The sequence below is a fragment of the Mytilus californianus genome, unplaced genomic scaffold (genome assembly GCF_021869535.1).
Source record: "Mytilus californianus isolate M0D057914Y unplaced genomic scaffold, xbMytCali1.0.p SCAF_11, whole genome shotgun sequence".
Lineage (NCBI taxonomy): Eukaryota > Metazoa > Mollusca > Bivalvia > Mytilida > Mytilidae > Mytilus > Mytilus californianus.
This window is the reverse complement of record NW_026262593.1, coordinates 28,775,763-28,795,597: the sequence shown is the minus strand read 5'-3', so window position 1 is coordinate 28,795,597 and position 19,835 is coordinate 28,775,763. Positions and strand designations below refer to the sequence as shown.

At 30.6% G+C, this 19,835-nt stretch overlaps 2 protein-coding genes across 3 annotated transcripts; one reads left to right on the top strand and one right to left on the bottom strand.

Annotated features, from left to right (window-relative positions):
• Positions 1-384: 384 nt before the first annotated feature.
• Positions 385-12,186, bottom strand: LOC127719860 (succinate dehydrogenase [ubiquinone] iron-sulfur subunit, mitochondrial-like). Its single transcript, XM_052226200.1, has 9 exons — positions 12,033-12,186; positions 8,860-8,931; positions 8,393-8,451; positions 7,090-7,233; positions 5,431-5,509; positions 4,800-4,922; positions 4,001-4,110; positions 2,859-2,973; positions 385-1,379 (listed from the first exon to the last, which is right to left on the bottom strand). The coding sequence occupies exons 1-9, from the start codon at positions 12,093-12,095 to the stop codon at positions 1,296-1,298; spliced, it is 849 nt and encodes a 282-aa protein (XP_052082160.1). The 5' UTR covers positions 12,096-12,186; the 3' UTR covers positions 385-1,295.
• A 276-nt stretch (positions 12,187-12,462) lies between these two features.
• On the top strand, positions 12,463-19,618 carry LOC127719851 (uncharacterized). 2 transcript variants are annotated; one of them, XM_052226181.1, is made up of 4 exons: positions 12,463-12,564; positions 15,291-16,548; positions 17,264-17,404; positions 18,488-19,618. In XM_052226181.1, exons 2-4 carry the CDS (start codon positions 15,316-15,318, stop codon positions 18,686-18,688), a joined length of 1,575 nt encoding a protein of 524 aa, XP_052082141.1. In that variant the 5' UTR covers positions 12,463-12,564; positions 15,291-15,315; the 3' UTR covers positions 18,689-19,618. The 2 variants fall into 2 exon arrangements, with proteins under 2 accessions (XP_052082141.1, XP_052082142.1); XM_052226182.1 differs by having other exon boundaries at positions 12,465-12,609.
• The last annotated feature ends 217 nt before the right edge of the window (positions 19,619-19,835 follow it).

The window sequence follows — 19,835 nt, the reverse complement described above, 5'->3', positions numbered from 1 at the left end:
AAGTTCTATTCATGGCAACAGTGGCCATGTTTGTTGATGGGTAAAATCTCAGGTTACAATTTTCAAACTTGATTCCCTAAGTAACATTCAGGTAAAGTTGGGTAACATTTGACCTTAAAATTTCACTTTTTTTTTTATTTTCATTTGTAACAGAATTGTAGTTGCTTCCAACCCTTTTACACACAGAATAAAATATCATGTGGTGCCCAACCCCCTACCTCCTCTCTTATTTCAAGCGTAATATAATGTATTTGAGAACTGTCTCATGTATGCTATGACCAAATCCCTTCATTTTTTAAGGTGAAAAGGTACTACATATTTGTGACTGACTTAAAAACATATCAAATGTCAAACGTTCTCAATGGGCATAAAAAACAAACAAAATTAAGCTTCATATTTATATATTACTTATTTAACAGAAAACAATATTTGCTTTTTGAAAAAGCAGGTGCTACACAAAATCTTTTTAATACCATATGTTACTGATTTTAGTAAAATGATTGCCATAATGAAAGGATTTCATTTTGTTACTTAGCATCATTTTATAATTTAGAATTATCTGCAACCATGATACATGTTTTTTTTGTAATATTAAAATGGAGATATCAATTAAAAAAGCTTACTTGATTCTAACTGTTTATTTAAAAAGCCAAGCCAACTAATTTCCTCTTCCAACAGTTGTACCATGATGTGCAAGTAATAAATTAGTATATTATATTTATGAAAATAGATAATTTGTCTATAAACATCGAAATTTTTCATACTTTCTATTTGCAAAGCTTTTTTTATAATATTAAAGTAAAGCTTTGTTGATAACATAATATAAATTTCTACTATGTTGCTATTATAACTCCAGTATAGCAGTAGAATTTCAATAGAAAATACTGGTAGATTTCTATGTGCGATCATTCAGCATTGAGTGTCAGAATTCAGAATAAAGATGTTAAAATTCACTTCTCAGGAAGACATCTTTTTATGTTTTAAATCAAACCTACTTTTCTGACTTTATTTCAGAAAAGAATTCTGATTGTGTTGAATTCCTTATGACATTAGATATATCAACACAAAAATATGTATAATTCTAACAATAAAAATATTATTATTAATTTTTCTTCTCTTTCTCTCTATCTATCAACAGCAGAACTTTTGAACTGCTAGTTTTTTTATCAAAATGATAGAATGCCAATAGTAAAGTTCTAAACACAAAAAACAAGATAGGATAACAACTAAAACATTATAAAAGTAGTTGGAAAACTTTTTAAAAAAGATGTCACTCTATCACATGATAAGTCTAATTAAGCTTTGGCTGTCTTTGCTTCACTCTGGTATAGAGCTAACATCTTCTTGATTTCTCCTATTGCCAGACCTGGATTCAATCCCTGAAATCAAAAGAATTTAATGAAAGACATAAGTTAAACAAAACACATTGTATAACTATCTGAAAATGATTATTAAAAATTATATAAAAAAATAAGAAGTGATTGCTAATGAAAAAAAAAAAATGTGATTGCCAATGAGACAACTCTTCACCAGAGACCAAATGACATAGAATTAAAAAACTATAGGTCACCGTACAGCTTTCAACAATGAGCAAAATTCATATCGCATAGTTAAATCCCTCCTTATCAATATGAGGAACCAATATGATACTAAGAGCTCAGCTTGAGGTATTATATACTGCAAATTCAGAAATTATTGCGAGGTTTTTATTAATGTGAATAATGCAACTCGAATTCTGATATCTGATGCATATATTTGTACGCATATTCGCAATAAATGATCTCCCATTTTTGTCCATTTTTCAAAAATTGCAATAATAAATGCATGCAATAATTTCTGAATTTACAGTAGGATAAGGGTTGAAAAGTTGTGTGATATTGAATAAGCCATATCATATACACTTTATTATAAACTTAAGACAGATGTTTTTCCTGTGCAACCATGAACTGATATCAATATCAACACTCAAAGTTGATACAGTTTTCTTGTATTTAAGACATAGTATATAATAAATATGGTTTTAGCATTGTTTAGAATTTTTTCAGGCAAAGATTCTTTCTAGTATAGCTAAAGTCATTACTTCAACAGTTTTATGGCAGCTTCATCATTTGGTTGGTAGTTATTATATAACACAAAGTTGTGTCACAGATGAGTAAAGAAATGTTACATTTGTCTTATTACTTGCAATACCTTCCTTCGTCCATGAGTATTATAAAATCTACAGATATGTCCTGATACTGGATTTTTCAACAATAAAACTGAATGGTGTCAAATGTGTAAAGAAACTGCTTCCAATCAGTTCATCTTTTTTTTTTATGAAATTTATGTAGCTCAACCATAGATTTTTGTATAATGTATCTTGTTGCCTTTCTATCTTTTTTTATTTTGTAGTGATGTTATCACTTTTTCTTTCTTTAATTTAAAGCCACTGATTGTCCCTTGTATATTTTTTTAATCATCAGCAAATGTGTTAAAGTCAATATTTCAAAAACTATTTACATTCATTTATTTGAGATGATTTCAACTAAACATATAACACCAAGACTACTTCATGAATTTGTCTGAGTGACATCTTATAAAGAGGTGAAGGTTTGAATTTACTGTTTTAAGTTGTGAGGCTACGACTATAAAGATTGCTTTTGTCAGACATTTAATTTCATTTAAATTTTTAGTCTGTGCTTCAGTAAATATCCAGGATTTACAAAAAGGGGCAACCAAAAAATATTGGGGTTGATTGGAGGTTGGAACAGATACAGCACCTAAAAATACTTTCTTGTATACAAGCACCCACAAATTTTTGGCCGAAGGGGACCCAGGCACCCTCTACCTCTATGGTATACTAGACTTAGGTGCCTTACCTTTGGACATGTCTTTGTACAGTTCATAATGGTGTGGCACCTGTACACAGAGAACTTGTCTTCCATCATGGACAGTCTTTCATTGGTAAAATCATCTCTGGAATCAATCATCCATCTGAAAGTATACACTCATATTATAATACATGTACATGTATTAGAAATTTTGATGTGGATAAGTCATCTGAAATTCAAGGTAAATGCCTGTCTATTGTTGAAGGCCTCTTAATGTCATTTTTTAATTCCTTTTGCAATACTGTTTAAAAATACATGTATGTATATTTGCTTGTACAAAAACGTATGCAATATATTTCTACACAAATGAAGAATGTGTCCATGGTACACAGTTGCACCTGCTGGTAATTATACGTCAAATTCAGAAATTTTTCAATTTACAAACAATGAAAGTGATGCCACCCAAATGTGATCTTAATCTGTGTTTGGAGGTAATAAGCATTGTGTAAGTTTTTCATAACATTTGGATGAGGCAAACTAAAGTTAGAGTGCGAAAACAACAAATTTAGATATTTTTTCCATCTGGGATATAACTCAAGACTGTGAAAGTGATGCCACCAACATTTGAACTTGGTCTGTGTTTGGTGGTAATACTGTAAACCAACTTATTTTCGCGGGTACTTTATTTCACGATTAGCCCTTTCTAGTCCATTTCACAACGATTTAATTTCGCGATTCTCAAACTTACTTGATGTAGTTCAATATGGAAAAATCCAAGTTTTACATATTTGTGACGATTTATATTGTGCTATTTTTCTACTTACGAAAGTCGCGAAAATTAGTTGGTTTACAGTAAGCATTGTGTATAAGTTTAATACCATCTGGTTGAGGCAAACTAAAGAAAGAGAACAGAAACTCATTTTGGGACGTACGTACAGACAGAGAAAGGTAAAACTTAATGCCTCCTTCGCCTCGGTGGGGTATAAAAATACTGTAACATCTAAAACTTTTGTTGAGATTCTAATTTTTTTATTTAGTGGATAGATATCATCAGTAGAAATTCCCAACAAAAAAGGAACCTATAAAGATTATTACTTTCTTAAACAGGAAACCACCAAAATTAATCCCCATGAAATCATTTCTAAGGATAAAATTTTAACCCCACAAAAAAATTCATGTTTTACATGTACCTGTAAGCCTGCATGAGAACAGCTGGGCCAAGATATTTATCAGAATTCCACCAGTAGCTAGGACAAGATGTACTACAGCATGCACACAATATACACTCATATAAACCATCCTTAAATACAGAAATTGATCAAACATTGATGCATATGCTTACAAAGTTCAATTGTACTGTTTGTACACACCAATAATGCATGATTTTACAATTATACATGAAATCTTAATGAATTACCGTGTTTCTTTGAATTGGCACCTATGATTATAAGTTATTATTATTATTTGATTTGAAGGGGAGATAACTTGGCTTTTTCACATATAGCGACATTCCTAATTGATTGTGAGAAATCTTAAGCATCACTCTAGTCAGTTTTTCTAATTTTAAAATATAAACAGCACCTAGACAAGACCTTTTCAAATATTTTCTGACCTATAAATGGAAAATTTGGCTTCTTTTCACAATGGATGTGAAAATTACTTCTTAAGCTTATTACCTATGGGTTTGATATAGATACATTGAGTCATTATTTAAGACTACAAAACTTAGGGAACAATAACTGTGTTAATGAAACCCAAAAATATAGCCAAGATAATTTTGAAATATTTCAACAATATGATAAAAGACAGCCATTATCGATTGCAACATTATACATGACTGAATGTCATCCAAAACTTCCCAAAATGATGAATGATTTTGCTTGCCAATTTAAAAAAAGTTTTAAATAAATTAATTTGATATATAGTTTTAAATTGAAAATGTTTTGAAAAAATAATGACTTATAAATATAAATGTAGTATTTGTCTTACCAGTTTAGCTCTATCCTTTACTGACTGTAGATACTGGGTTTTACCAATGTCTTTCTCAGAACCATCCTTCTTTTTTAGGTAGGGTTCAATCGCTCTGTACTGGGCATAAAAATTGCTCATATCCTGTAAAAAAATATCAAAATGAACTATGTATCCATTCATTATTTTATATTCAAATCTATCAAAAAGAAACATATGAATGCCTGTCTTACAAACAAATTAAACTTATATTTTTGTCCCAAAAAGTACACATATTTTGACCATTATTTTTTTTAACCCTCCCAAATCACAGGGTTTAGCATGGTCACATGAAATTTAATTCAAAATTTGAAAAAGGCCTGAATTGTAGTTTATAGAAAAATGGGACAAAAATTTCATACATGGCCATTATGTGTAGGAATATATAGGTTTTTTCTGTAAACAGGAAGCCGATGAAACCCACATGAATGCTTGCTATCAAATTACAGGAAGCTCTGATATGTAATTCCTAAGAAAATGTGATAAAAGTTTCATTGGATGCATGGACGTTAACCAGTATATATAATAAATCTGGTACCCATTGTAATTATAACCATTGAAACATATAATGGAAGCACTCTACATGCTTAAATGTCATCTATGCATTACTTACTGGAACCAGATCTTTAATGACATACATATGTGGCAAGGGATAAATCTTCATTGCTTTACTGGTGTTAGGATCAATTTTTCTAGAAAAGAAAGATAAAACTAAGATAATATTGCTTTTTTACATATTCACTTTCAATAAAAGCTTATAAAGCATCTTTTAAATGTAGGGGATATGATTACTGGTTACATACACTGTAAACCAGGGATGATTATACATTTTTTCACACACCCCAACCACCAGGTACACTACACATATACTTAACAACAAAATTATTTTCATTTACCTGTGTTTAAAGTAATTGCAAATGGCTGATATTTTTGTTCAATCATATTGTTTTTCTTAAATTGTTTAACATTTCACAGCGGTATAACATGTTACTTTAATTACTCTTCCCTTAGTTTATTTATTTTGTATTTACATTGTATCATAGATCAAATTTATTTGTTCAGTGTATGTTCACTGGTGTTAATATGTCTTTTGATTGAGTTAAGCCATTTCAATTGATATTTTATAGTGTGTCTTTCTATGTTGTGATGTTACACTATTGTTTCAGATAAGGGTGAAGGTTTGGTACCATTAAAACGTTTAAACCCGCTGCATTTGTTTGCACCTGTCCTAAGTCAGGAATCTGATGTTCAGTAGTTGTCGTTTGTTGATGTGGTTCATTAGTGTTTCTCGTTTTTTTATATAGATTAGACCGTTGGTTTTTCCCGTTTGAATGGTTTTACACTAGTAATGTTTGGGGCCCTTTATAGCTTGCTGTTCAGTGTATTGGTTTACTTTTATAAATTTTGACTTGGATGGAGAGTTGTCTCATTGGCACTCATACCACATCTTCTTATATCTACACACATGATTCTGTTAGGAGTTACAAAACATGTAGTATCTCATTAACACGAACTGGGAAGTACATAGCATGCAGTTTCAAGTTGTTCCTTATTTTTATTCCTGTGTTTAGTATACACAATGTACACTGTCTCAATATTACATATAGCCTGTATCTTTTATATTCTTCTTAATGGATTTTATATAAGAATAGTAACAATGATATATTTAATTCTTGGATCAAACAATTTTAGTTTTTTTGCAAACAAGTGGCACAAACTGATGCTTTTTTTTTTGGCACAAATGTACTTACTACTAAAGGGTTTGAATATGAGATTTTTTTCATGTAGCACAATCAGAAAAACATGAAAAAAACAAATTTAAATATCAGTGTAGAAATCATGCTTTGAATTAAATTGTGGTTGTGAATTATGATTTTAATATGTGTGTGGATCTGACACTGTTTTTGCATCCAAATAAAATTTTTTATATTAACATGGATTTTACATTTTATCTTTTTTAGAATTCAATCCAAACAAAATTTTCGCTGCAAAAACCAATAAACTAAGCAGTGCCATGCAAACATAATCAATATTAAAAGAATAGATAAACATTGAAAAAACTACTTGTTCATTAGGCCATAAAATGAATAGACTTCTGTTCTCTTATATGAAATATATTCTATGGTAATCTCATTCACTTTATGTGAATTTCAATTTAATCTCCATTTATATTTTTATGGGTTATGAATAAGAATGTACTGTGTATTACTGTCAATATGTCCCTTCAGGGTTTCTTAATTGGAAAATAATAAACTTTGAACTATGTACTAACCGTAGACATGCTAGTGTGTTTTCACCACCAATGTTCATGGAACATGATCCACAAATACCTTCCCTACATGACCTTCTAAAGGTCAAAGTTGGATCCATTTCATCCTTTATCTTGATCAATGCATCCAAAACCATAGGACCACATCTAAAATTTATCATCATCTATCATTACTGGTAAAACTATCACAATATTTATGCTGTTATAAGAGTCTACACACAAAGATATATGTATACAAATCAGTAAATATGCTTTTGGCAAAACAATTTAACTTGATGTACTGTAAATTCAGATATTATTGCAAGCATTTGTTATTGCGATTTTTGAAGAAAGGACAAAAATGCTAGATTAGTTATTGCGATTTCAGGAAAATCAGCAATCGTATATATGTATCGGATAACAGAATAAGAGTCCTTATTATTGTGATTCGCATCCAGTCGCATTATTCACAATAATAAAATCCGCTAGATAATTTCTGAATTTACAGTATACATTTGCTTATAAAATGTATGCTTATAATAATTTTTTTTAATCCTTACATCTTGTTAAGTGTTTAAAACACAGGTCAACTTGATAAGAGGCAACAAGTCCAAGACAGCAGTAGAATAGAATAAGAGGGACACTGTGTATTGAAGGATACCGGTACTCCAAAGATGTCAGTTTTATAACCAGCTAGCTATTCAAATGGTAACTGATTTATTCTGTTCATGACATGGGGACTCCATGTCAACAACAAATGGATCAATCATAACAATTCTGAATATTTATCATGTTTATGCAGGTCATAACTGACATAAGTGTGAATTTAGGACAAAACTGGCAAATACAAATGTACATGTTTTGGTTCATTTATGTTTCGGAGTTTAGTGTGACCTCCATATTCTCTGAACCAGTATACATTTTTGTTTAGGTGCAAGCTAAAGCCTGCCTCCAGGTGCAGGATTTTCTTGCTGTGTTGAAACCTATTGGTGTCCTAGAGCTGTTTTCTGTTCTTTGGTTAAGTTGTTGTCTCTTTGACACATTCCCTGTTTCCATTCTCAATTTTATGTATGACTACTAACATATTGAAAGAAAATTTAACACACATACTAATGATTCTAAGTGATTTCACTTCCTGTTGCATACATACTACAGGAAAAAAATATAAAGGTTTTTAGTCCAATCTTCTTTATTGTAGGAAAGAATTTGTTAATAAGTGCATAATTGATAGCAGTTTACCATATAACTGACTGTTTAAGACCATAGGTAGTAAAGGTCTTTACAAAATCCTGTAGTTGACTGTATAACTATTATATTTATAACTTACTTATTAAGATCCAGTTCATATGTCTGTACTTTGGGTTTGTCACCTTGCTTTTCTGGGTTCTGTAAAAGTACACAAATGTTTTATCTTTCCATAAATTTCATTCTGACACTTAATACAAGTATATACATAGAAGATACTGTAAGACTTTTTATCAGACTATGTTGCAGTGTGTACTGTACTATCAGTCAATTCAAAAATAATATAAAGTAATAATACATGTGAAATTTCTTTTTAAAAAAAGACCAAACCTTTTAGAAGAAACCAAAAAAATTACTGAAACAAATTAAGATGAATATGTTGCACTGCACAAAATATTCTAACAAGGCTTCCATACTGTGAAGAATCTTTAAATCAAAATTTCTTATTCTTATTCTATCTTCCAATTTTGCACTTTCATGACCAATGATATCTGACTCTTCAGATCTGTAGGTAATGTTGAGATATTCAACATGACTGTTTCAACTTACAAATCTATAGATGGAGAATTTCTTCATTCTTGGAGCAACCTCTGTAGCTGCTGCTGTCTGTGCACATCTTGTCTAAAAGATAAAAGAAATCTTCATTAAAAACATGATATATGCATTGTACAGTGTTTCATTGTATGTATGATATGAAGGGTTTGAAATTTTGTCTAGCTGTCACAAAATCAAGGACTTTGTATTTATATTTCAGCTTAAACCCAGAAACTTGTCAATCCAATCCCTCCTTTTCATTCCAAAATTTCAATGCCAAAGAAACAAAGCCTATCCTTTGAAACTATATCAGGGTTTTGACCACCAAAATTTTCAAAGGACTGACACGTGACAATCTAGGAATTTTGCAATAGAAATAATAGTGAGAACTAATAGTGGATAGTATGAGGTGCAAGTTCCTTGTATAGCAATATAATTTTTATCATTATTTACTACATTTGTATATATAAGATCACATAAAAAATATTGTTTTTCTTGTAGAAACTTGCCTTCCAGTTTTGAGCTTGTTTTTGACTGTTTTTGAGTTATCTAGGTGCCCCTCAACCCCCAGTTTCTAGCTAGAACACTGTGACATATACATGTATCTCAAAATTAAAGTTTTTTTATTATCATGATTATGTACAAGTGTATCAATATATTATAAAACCAGTTTTAGACCATATGAATTTGCCCTTTTGAGAAATGTTGATGGGATTTCTGGATTTGAATGGGTTTTTTTTGTGCTTTCAGGGATCACCTGAACTTTGCAATCACAATACGGGTATAAAATTTATTCCAGTATTATGGGTTTTTTTTAAATACAATACTGAAATGTGATTGTATATACCAGACTTTTACAAGTATTGTTAAAAGTAATGATCTAATTAAATTATGTTTTATGTTGATAAAACGTGATTATAGTGTATTAGCTGGGAATATTCAATACATCATGTCACAGGTATCAGCAAGATTTTTAGTGAAGTACTGAAGATTTAGCTCATGTTGATATTAAAGGAATACATGTACCTCGTCATTTATTGTCTGTCAGACACAATAATATCTGTACATCATTTTTATATTATTAATGGATACATATATACATCATGTACATCAACAGTCACTATAATACAAAGTGCAACTTGTCAAGAACTCTTCAGAAGAAAATTAGGGAATATATGATATCAGTGCTACTTGGCAGTACTTGCTACATTGTACATGTATCTTAAAAAACAACCAAAGAAAACAGTGCAACTTATCTTTTTAAATATAATATAATGAATGTTTAAACAATTCAGAATAAACTGTTTATTTCTTACATATATCAATAAGTCACATCATCCATGGGGTCAATTACTTTTGAAAGTAATTAACATGATTAATTACATTCAATTACAATTACAAAATCTTCAATTAAATTACACATTACACTTGACTTTTTTTGACAATGTAATTAATTACTTTCCAATTGCTTGGCAAATGTAATTAATTACTTCAATTACTTTTGAAAGGAAAATTTAGAACATTAATTTTCATACATTGCTTTATAGTAATAACAAATGAGATCTACAGTGACTATTTTCAAATTCAGCCAGTATCAAAGAAGAGTAAAAGTTAAATATCTGGTGTGTTACGGGAATAAAGAAAAAACAAACATAAATCTGAAGTGCACATGATACTTTGTCTATCAGGAATTGTTAGGACTAGGTGTTGTTTAATTACCTATTGAAATTTTATGTTTTAATGTATTTCATTGAAAATGATACAAGAAGAGAGCCCTATCTAGATAAAATTTTATTTTTTTTATTTTGATCACAACTTATTAAAATTAAAATTAATTAAAATTATTTTTCCTAAAGAAATGATTTAGAAAGTCTGACTTTTTAACAAATATAATGTAGTTTTAATCACAATTAATTAATTTAAAAAAAAAATCATGTACCTAGGGGTATATTTATCTCTCTCTAATTGGCTTATCACCTGTTTAACATGCAAACAGAACTGTTGTAAAAACAGTCATTATATAGTTTATGATAAAACAAATAGCCAGAGGTTATATTTATCGATGACTTGTGACCTTTCAAATTGATTATGTTAAATCAATGTCTAACAATATCCATCTGAATATAAATAATAATAATAATAATAATTTTTTTTAATTAATAATAATTGATACTATAATATAGTACTACTGATAATATACATGTAGGTAACAAGCTAATTAAGGTATAAGACAGTGACTTACTAATGGTTTCTTTTAAATACAAATTATGGCATGTTTCTACAATATTTTTTTTTCTTTTTAATTTTTTGTTCATTCATTACAAAATAAAGAATCTTCCATGGTTGTGTAATTATAGAAGGTATACTGTGTAGGCTTTAATTTGTCAGCTAACTACATCACGTACATTTGCTAAGGTCATGACTTTTTATAATTTTTTGAGAAAACACAAGATTCAATCTTTCTGATCACAAATTTCAAATGTAATTGAGTTGTAATTGAAAAGTAATTGTCATTTACAGACAATTTTGGCTTTGTAATTCATTACTTTCAATTACTTGTAATTGAAAAATGCTCAATTACACATTACATTCAATTACTTGAGAAATTGTAATTAATTACAACCAATAACAATTACATATTTCAATTAACCCATGTCTGAGTCACATCATCTTACATGTACATCTTAACACAATATTCCATAATTATACAATACTAAATCACAGAAAAAACCAATACTGGAATCAAATTTTATACCAGTATTGTTAACAATACTGGTATATCCATATTGCGATCGCCAAGTTCAGGTGATCCCTTTCAGATACTCTGGGTACCCATCAATAACATTATGATTATTGACATTAAGAATCATTCATTTGCATTACATAAACAGTGATAAAGTCACGAAATGACAGTTACATAAACAGTGAAACACAAATTTATGATTAATTTATGTTCCACAACAGGTCCTCTTCAGGTTGAGCCTCTACAAAATTTTGATATTATGAAAAAATACGAATGCACAACTTGTAAATATTTCGATTTGACATTGACAGTAAAATATATGTTATGAAACCGAACGATGAATAGTTTGATACTTTTTTCTTGGCTATCCTCTCCTTTTGTGAGCTAATTTAGTTTGTCCGAATGACTAAATAAACTATTCAATTTCGAAATGCATGAACAATACCTGAATTAATTGTAATAAGGCTCTTTTTACTGGAGCTATCTTGACCACTGCCGAACTAGCCATTTCTATTTTTCTGATTTAGTTTATGTAATTCCGTTCAAGCGCACTTGTCGTTTCCTTTAACCTTGAACTTCGGGTCAAATGTATCCTTCAAACGATTCTCCTGAAAATCATCAAAGATATAACAAATCTAAACAAAACAATATAGACACAACAACGTACTAAAATAAAATTATTGACTGAAGCAGAGACAGATGAGTATTTCAAAAAAAAATAGTATGAGTATCACGACAAGTTTAGAAAGCGGGATGAGTTAAACAACAATCAATGACCAGAAAGCAAATTCAGATTTCCCATTCATAGCGTTCTTATTGTATATAAATATTTTACTTGGTATTTAGCACTATCTAAAATTGTTTCTGTGAATTAACAATCTTTACAGAGATTTTTCTTCCGCTTTGTTTACAGATGGCGACTGTTGCTCCTCGTCGATTTACAAATTTCAAATAACTTTTCTGCTTAATCTGTTAATGTAAGAATTGACTGTAGTGTGATACAAAACAAGTTTAATATTGGGGTAAAGCTTTCTCAATTCGAATGGGTATTTTTGACATAGTCATAGGCAAATTTTGCTGTAGATCGCTGTTTGCAGGCACAGACTTGTTGATGTTGTATTCTTACTGCACTTGCATATATGTATTGTTTATATAATTTTAAATCCAAAATGTCAAGATTATATAATATATGTAACCGATTAAGATAACGGATTTAAATATAAAGGCAACTACTTTATTCATTGCATACACTAATAACTTCCAGAAACTGGTTAAATATTTTGAGCAACTGTCAAACTGATTGGGATAACTGATTGGTATTATCCCCAAACTCTAATTTTGTGTGGTGAAATACTGCTTTCATTGATAAGAAAGACTATAATTTTGAGATAAATTTCTCTTTTACATAATTATAAACCCATTTGGGATTCTGGATATTCTGAGTCGAGAGCGATTTTCTGATTTGACCGTCTTAGATTTCCTTATAATTCGGGAAAAGTTTTGCATATGCACCTCAAACCTGTGCTGTTTACACTAACATCACCATTCTGTACTCCCAAAGCTAGTAAGAATTGAAAAGAAGACATATCAGCCTTTTAGAATCTGTTAAAATTTTGAAATTCAGGTCCGTCAAATTTTACAGAGTTCGGTGCAAAAATTTGTTTTATACTCTCCAAAAGTGAAGTTTTACTCTGATATCACACCACATCTACTTGATTTTTTTAAATATAATACTTCAATATTACAATATGTGGTTATATAATTACAGTCTCTGGTAAGCGCAACTCCCCCTGCACATGTAGACAGATATTGATAAAATTTTACACAGTTGAAAAAACACTACACAAGAATGTAAATAAAGGTTATCCAGGCTCAACATGGTTAAGGGGAGAAAATTGAATGTGTGGGATTGGGGTATATCTAAAATCTTATGAGTTCACTCACAATTATGTTTAATTAGAATTAAGAGTTCAAACTTTTATCTAAAAATAAAAAAAACTTCAGAAAGAACTTTACCAAAAAGTACATGTAGATGATAAGTTATTTTTGAAAGGACTTGAAAAATGTATTCCTGAGTTTTGTAAATGGGTAGTCATGGTAGTACTATGAAAAAAAATAACAAGTAAAAGAGATTTTCATTGTCCATGAAATTGTACATGTACATTACATGTAATGAAAAATTAAAACCTACCACTAAAGGCAGACAATTTATAAACCCTGTTTTATTTATAAAATGAATATGATTTATTTAAGAAGTTTTATAAGAATTAAAGCAAAAGACTAGAGGAAAATACGAGAGAACATTTAGATTTACTATAATGTGTATGAATTGCTTTGTTTATTTTGCATGTTAACATGACTAGAGTTAGCAGTGCAGTCTAATTGGATATTTCTTTTTTATTATGTAATTATGAAAATGTAATAAATTTATAAATTTTCCAAACTAAATTTCACATATTCCTGTTCATGCAAATCTCAGGGTTACATTTTTATGATTTGAAATATATTATTTTGGAAATAACTATGTTGCTACAATGTACATGTATGTGTGGGTGACTAATTTTATCTGCAGGGGATCAAATTTGCTTTAGACAATGAAAGGTCCAGGACCACTTGAATTTTTAAGAGAAAGGTCCTCCTTAAGAAAGTCAAAGGTCATGTATAAAGCATCAGTGTAAGGAATTGGAGGTCCTTGACTTTTTTAATTCAAAAATGTAAAGTCCCCTACCAGAAGAGACGGGTCCAGGACCTCGGACCTACACTAATTTGAATCCCTGATCTGACAAATGTAACTGTCCAAAATTTGGTATAAATCAAAATTCAGAATTTTTATGCCACTGGCGGATGGGGCATTAAGTGTTACCCTTGTCGGTCCGTACTTCCCCCTGTACATCCCAAAATTAGTTTCCATTCTCTAACTTTAGTTTGCCTCAACCAAATTTTATGAAATTTATACACAATGCTTATTACCACAAAACACAGATCAAGTTCAAATTTGGGGTGGTGTCACTTTGACCATTTTGGTGTTATGTCCCTTTATATATGGAAAAATTGCTGAATTTTTTGTTTCCGTTCTCTAACTTTAGTTTACTTCAACTAAATGTTATGAAACTTATACACTATGCTCATGATGCTTATTACCACAAAAAACAGATCAAGTGTGAATTTGGGTTCTCACTAAGGCGAGTCCATGAGTCCTGGACTCATCAAAATCTGTCTGGACTCACCATTTTCAAAACTGATGAGTCCAAAGATGTATCAAAATTGAAATATTTTGTATAAACTGAACACACATATCATAATTTTATAGCAAAAGTTTAAAAGTAATCTGAATTCAATGTCATTTCATTGCTCTATTAGGTCATGGAGGCTAAAATGATGAATTACATTGCAATAAAATATCTTCTTCTCACTGTTGGACTCACCATGGCCAAAAATGACGAGTCCCTGGACTCGCCTTCAAAAATCCTTAGTGAGAACCCTAAGTTGCATCTCTTTTACCATTCTTGAGTTATGTCCCTTTACAAAGTTATATGCAAGTGGGGGCATCATTTGTGTCCCATGAACACATTCTACATTTATTACATTGAAGCACTAATTTAGTCTGGTTAAAACTTGAATGAAATGATACTTTTCTTTTACCTATAGTCTTTTTGTAATGAAAAAGAGAGATGTGTAATTTTTCTCTCTTTAATTTTTGCAGGATAAAATGAAGATTTTGTTGTAAAATGGCAACACATTTCATCTGTCAAGCAACAGAACCTCTCCCTCACAGATTTCCTTCAGCAAGGGCCCCTGAGAAAGGTCATGGAGCTGTTTCACAGTATGAACTATTAAATCTTAGTGACAAGGCACACTGTCGTTTCCCTCCCCCAGGATGGGATACATCTGAGAGTTCAGAAGATTCCTTACCCCTATACAGAGTTCCTGCCCCATCGTGGAAAACAGCTGCCAATTTGATTGGACCAGATCCAGATCTTTGTATAACTCCTGAAAAATCATCAGCAGGAAAATTTAATAATGTACAAGGTAGACAGTTAAATGCCCCTGTGCCAACCAAAGTTAACAGAGACACTTTAATTGACCCTGATCTGGACTTGACCTTGACCCCAGAAAAAGCCTTAGAAACCAATGATAAAGAACATAAAAGTAATTTAAGAAATGGGGTTTGTGAAGATGGAAAGTTCAAGGGTCAGCATAGGGTAAGATTTGAATTGGACGACTCCAAAGGATCAAGTGAGGGTGGTAATGAGGAATCTTCGTTTCTGTTTCCAAGATGTCGTCCAGGAAAACAATACAAACCAGCATCGTATAGTGATGATAATGCTAAGGATCTGATTGATTCCACTTCTAATAGTGAGAACAAATCTAAAAACAAACCAACTCAATATACAGTAAATAAGGTGAATAATAAAACTGTTTATGTTCCTCTGCATGGCAGTGACCAATCAAAGGAAATGAAATTAGCCGATCATTTTGACCAAAAATCGACGAATCAGGATCAGACAGATACTATTAGTAAACATGAACAAATTTCTGTGTTACCTGAAGTTATATACAATGAACAAACTGACACAAGACCTGTCTGCCATATACAAAATCATAAAACTCAGGGAACCAGATCAAAACATAAAGACATTAAGAAACCAGATTCTTCTTCCAACTCTGAAAAAGATCAGGTATTTATAAAAGGTCAAGGAGATTCTGCCCCAAAACGCAAAGTTAAAGTAAAAAGAGAGACAGCAGGACAGCCTCCTTTATCAGACTATAATTATCCATTTTCGGATGGTATGCCAGACACCTCGGAATATGAACACGTGTTTAAAAGGCCTGAGTACAATAGTACTCTAAGGATGCGAACAGAACTACAGCAGATTAAAGACAGTGAAATTGATGTAGCAAAAGCTTTAGAGAAGAAATTACAACTGTCAGATACTAAGAAAACAGAAATAACAGAAAAGGTAATAAGTTATAGAAACATGTTCAATTTTGTAACTTAAAGTAAAAATGTGTCAACAAATGAGTGAGATTTGAAAAGGCTTAATAAAATCAATTTTTAAGATTTGGATATCTTCCATGGTGATATAAAATTACGTCTTCTCCAAATTGGAACATGGATAAAAGACACAGTATTTCTTATTTTTATAGAAAATATTTTATCTTCCCATTTTGTATGATTATGAGAGCGATGGAAACCACTGATGGAGTAATTTAATGTTTACTTCAGTTAGTTTATTTTGTCAAACAATATGAAAAATAAGGTTTTCTTCAAAATTGTATATTAAAAAAGAAATGTATGATATACAAAACAAGGCAGCAACCATGAAACTCAATAAAACCATAAAAAGAACATCTCAAATGCAATTTACAGTTTTCAACAATTGATAAGTACATGTAATATATGCAAAGTGTCAAGCACTAAATCATCCAATTTGAACATTTAAATTTATGGTCACTCTATACTAACAGAATCTACAAAAATTAGTATCCCAAGAATCCTAAGAATATTTAATAACTAATCCACAGTATTTGCTTTGTGGGTCTCAGATTTGTAGGAAAAAAATCCTCAGCGTTTTTATACAATTTGCATGTTTTGCCATTTGTTATGTTTTTTATTGAATAGCTTATAAGTTAGAGCAGGTAATTATATACCAGCAATTTCTTTGTATTTATCAGGCTACATCAAAATTGAACACAAAAGACAGTATGTTTAGTGGATTGGTGAGCCTGGAGATTCCTGTGGAGGACTTATGTAATCAAGTAGAGCAGAGTAAATCTAACAAAGTATCAAGTAAAACAAGTAGACCCAAATCTCAGGTATGTGGTAATGGGAATAACTTATCTGATTTGAAATAAATATGAATAAAGAAGATGTGGTGTATACATTTAGAAGCATTCAGAAGTCATCGAGCAGTCAACATACACAGTCTTCAACAAAGATAATATGCAATATCTCAATATCTAAATTGTCCTGAATTAGGAATAGAAATAATTTAAGAGGGACTGAAAGAACTAGTCTATTGTTCTCCCCAGGGACTTAAAGCACAGTGGTACCCTGGTGCTATATTTTCTACCATGGTGCTATCTTGGATGAATTCATAATAGAATGTATAGGGGCCATGGTGCTATATTTTTGGGAAATTTCCATGGTGCTATTTGAAAATCCTGGGGAGAACACAGGAAAGGACAACCATCCAGACCAAAGTCCTGAAATGTCAAAAGGTCTTTTGGTTTTATTTGTTGTTTGGTTGTTGTCTCATTTCCTTTCATTCATATCAATGATAATAACCCAACAGCACAACAAATCATAAGACATAGAGAGGTCAACAGTCCAACCTTAGACATGTGTCTACAGAACAGTTCAAAATCTAGTTTGTCCTAAATCTAAAACTGTTGTGCTATTTATGTCTTTCTAAATTATTAATTGCTTGCTTCTATTAAGCAATAAGAATATTAATTTATTAGTTCTTGACAATAGACTTGCAAAGATAAAATTATGAGAATACTTGTAAAAACTGATATTTACTACATTTTAGCCTGAAATATATTGTAGAAGAAAAATCCAAATTTAAAAAATAGTGAAAATTTGTAATATTCAAATACAGCCGTCTGTACAATTCAAAGAACATTACTAACATGGAGCTGGAAATAAAATCTATGCACCAAAATAAAATGTGGTATAAAAGTTGCATATCTCTAGTTATCAAATTAGTAAAAATGTGACTCTGAAAGAGAGCGGAAGACTGAGCAACATGAACCCCACCAAAAGCTTGGGATGATCTCAGGTGCTCTGGAAGGGTAAGCACAGATCCTGCTCCACTTGTGGCATCCGCTTAACAGTTGAAATGAATTTATATGATCCTATCATTTGTTTTATTCATCAAATGATTTCTTTTACAGACAATTAGACATTCCAATGAACCAGATTTGATGGAATTCTTCACTGCAGAGTTACAAAAAGAACAAGGAGAGTTTTCACTTCCTGGTTTATCAGCTCCATCCGAATCATTATCTACAGCTAGTCATTTTAGAGCTTTTGATTTATACCGTCACAACAGAGTCTGGGACAATAATAGCTACTTCAGTGTAAAGAAAAAGTGATATAAACCATTTTTAGAGGGATTTATAATAATTTTTTGTACAAGATAGTGGACATTTTAAATGATGTTTAGAATTTACTGTTAGTTCACTAATTCTTATAAAGATTTAAAAGTGGAGTTCTCTGTCAGAGGTTTAAGGGAGCAAAAAATCCAACATCCATTGAATCCTTTCATCAGATATCCCCTGAAGATAATGAAGATATTCCATATCATTAAATTTAAAAGTATCCTGAAAAGAAATCCCCCATTTTCCAAACTTAAAATGAAAATATATTCTGTACCCCAAAAATCCTAACAAGGCTTTCAGATGGTTATGGTTAAATTTTAAAAGTCTTAATAGAAATTAGTGTATTTTTCTTTAACAAATGTTTTTTGCTTGAAAGTTTGAAAACAAAAGTTCTTTGACAAACTCAACAAATTTCTATTTTTGAAGAAAATAAAAGGTACAGTAATATTCCCAATCAGAATTTATATGTACATGTGTATGAAAGAAAAGGTTGGTTCTATTTATGGAAAATGATTTATCTTTTCTTGGAAAATTCAGTTTAAATTTTGCACTAAAGTGCATCAAAACAGATCTCCTGAAATCTAAATTGATAATTTCACATGACTGTTAATCCAACAATTGTAAATGCAAAAAAAATAATTAAAAGTAAACAATTACAAAATTTCTACTTTTTCTTCAGAGTTTTAATTTTGGGCATATATTTAGTTAGCTTTTAAAAGTTACCAAATGTTTATAAAAAGCAGCAAAGTAACCATTTAGAAAAAAATTGTCAAGAATGTTCAGTTCAGGTAAAAGGTTTATTAGCTTCAAGTTTCATATATGTATAGTGTAGATTGAAGCTACATGTAATCGTAGAATGAAAATATAAAATGTATATACAGTTTAAAATATGTTTTGTAGAAAATATTAAAATTTCAAATACCATTATTGTCTTCCGTTATATATTTAATTGTATAGCTCACCAATTGTCCCTTGGTAGTGTGATTGACCTTAAGTCTTGTGGGTTGTTGCTTGAAGTTATTAGCCAATCACCAGTGATTTCTTGGTAGGGTAGTTGACCTTGGGTTTTGTAGGTGGTGTTTGATTTGCATTTCTAAATCAAAGTATGATTTGGTATGGGCCGAATTTATACGATGGAGAA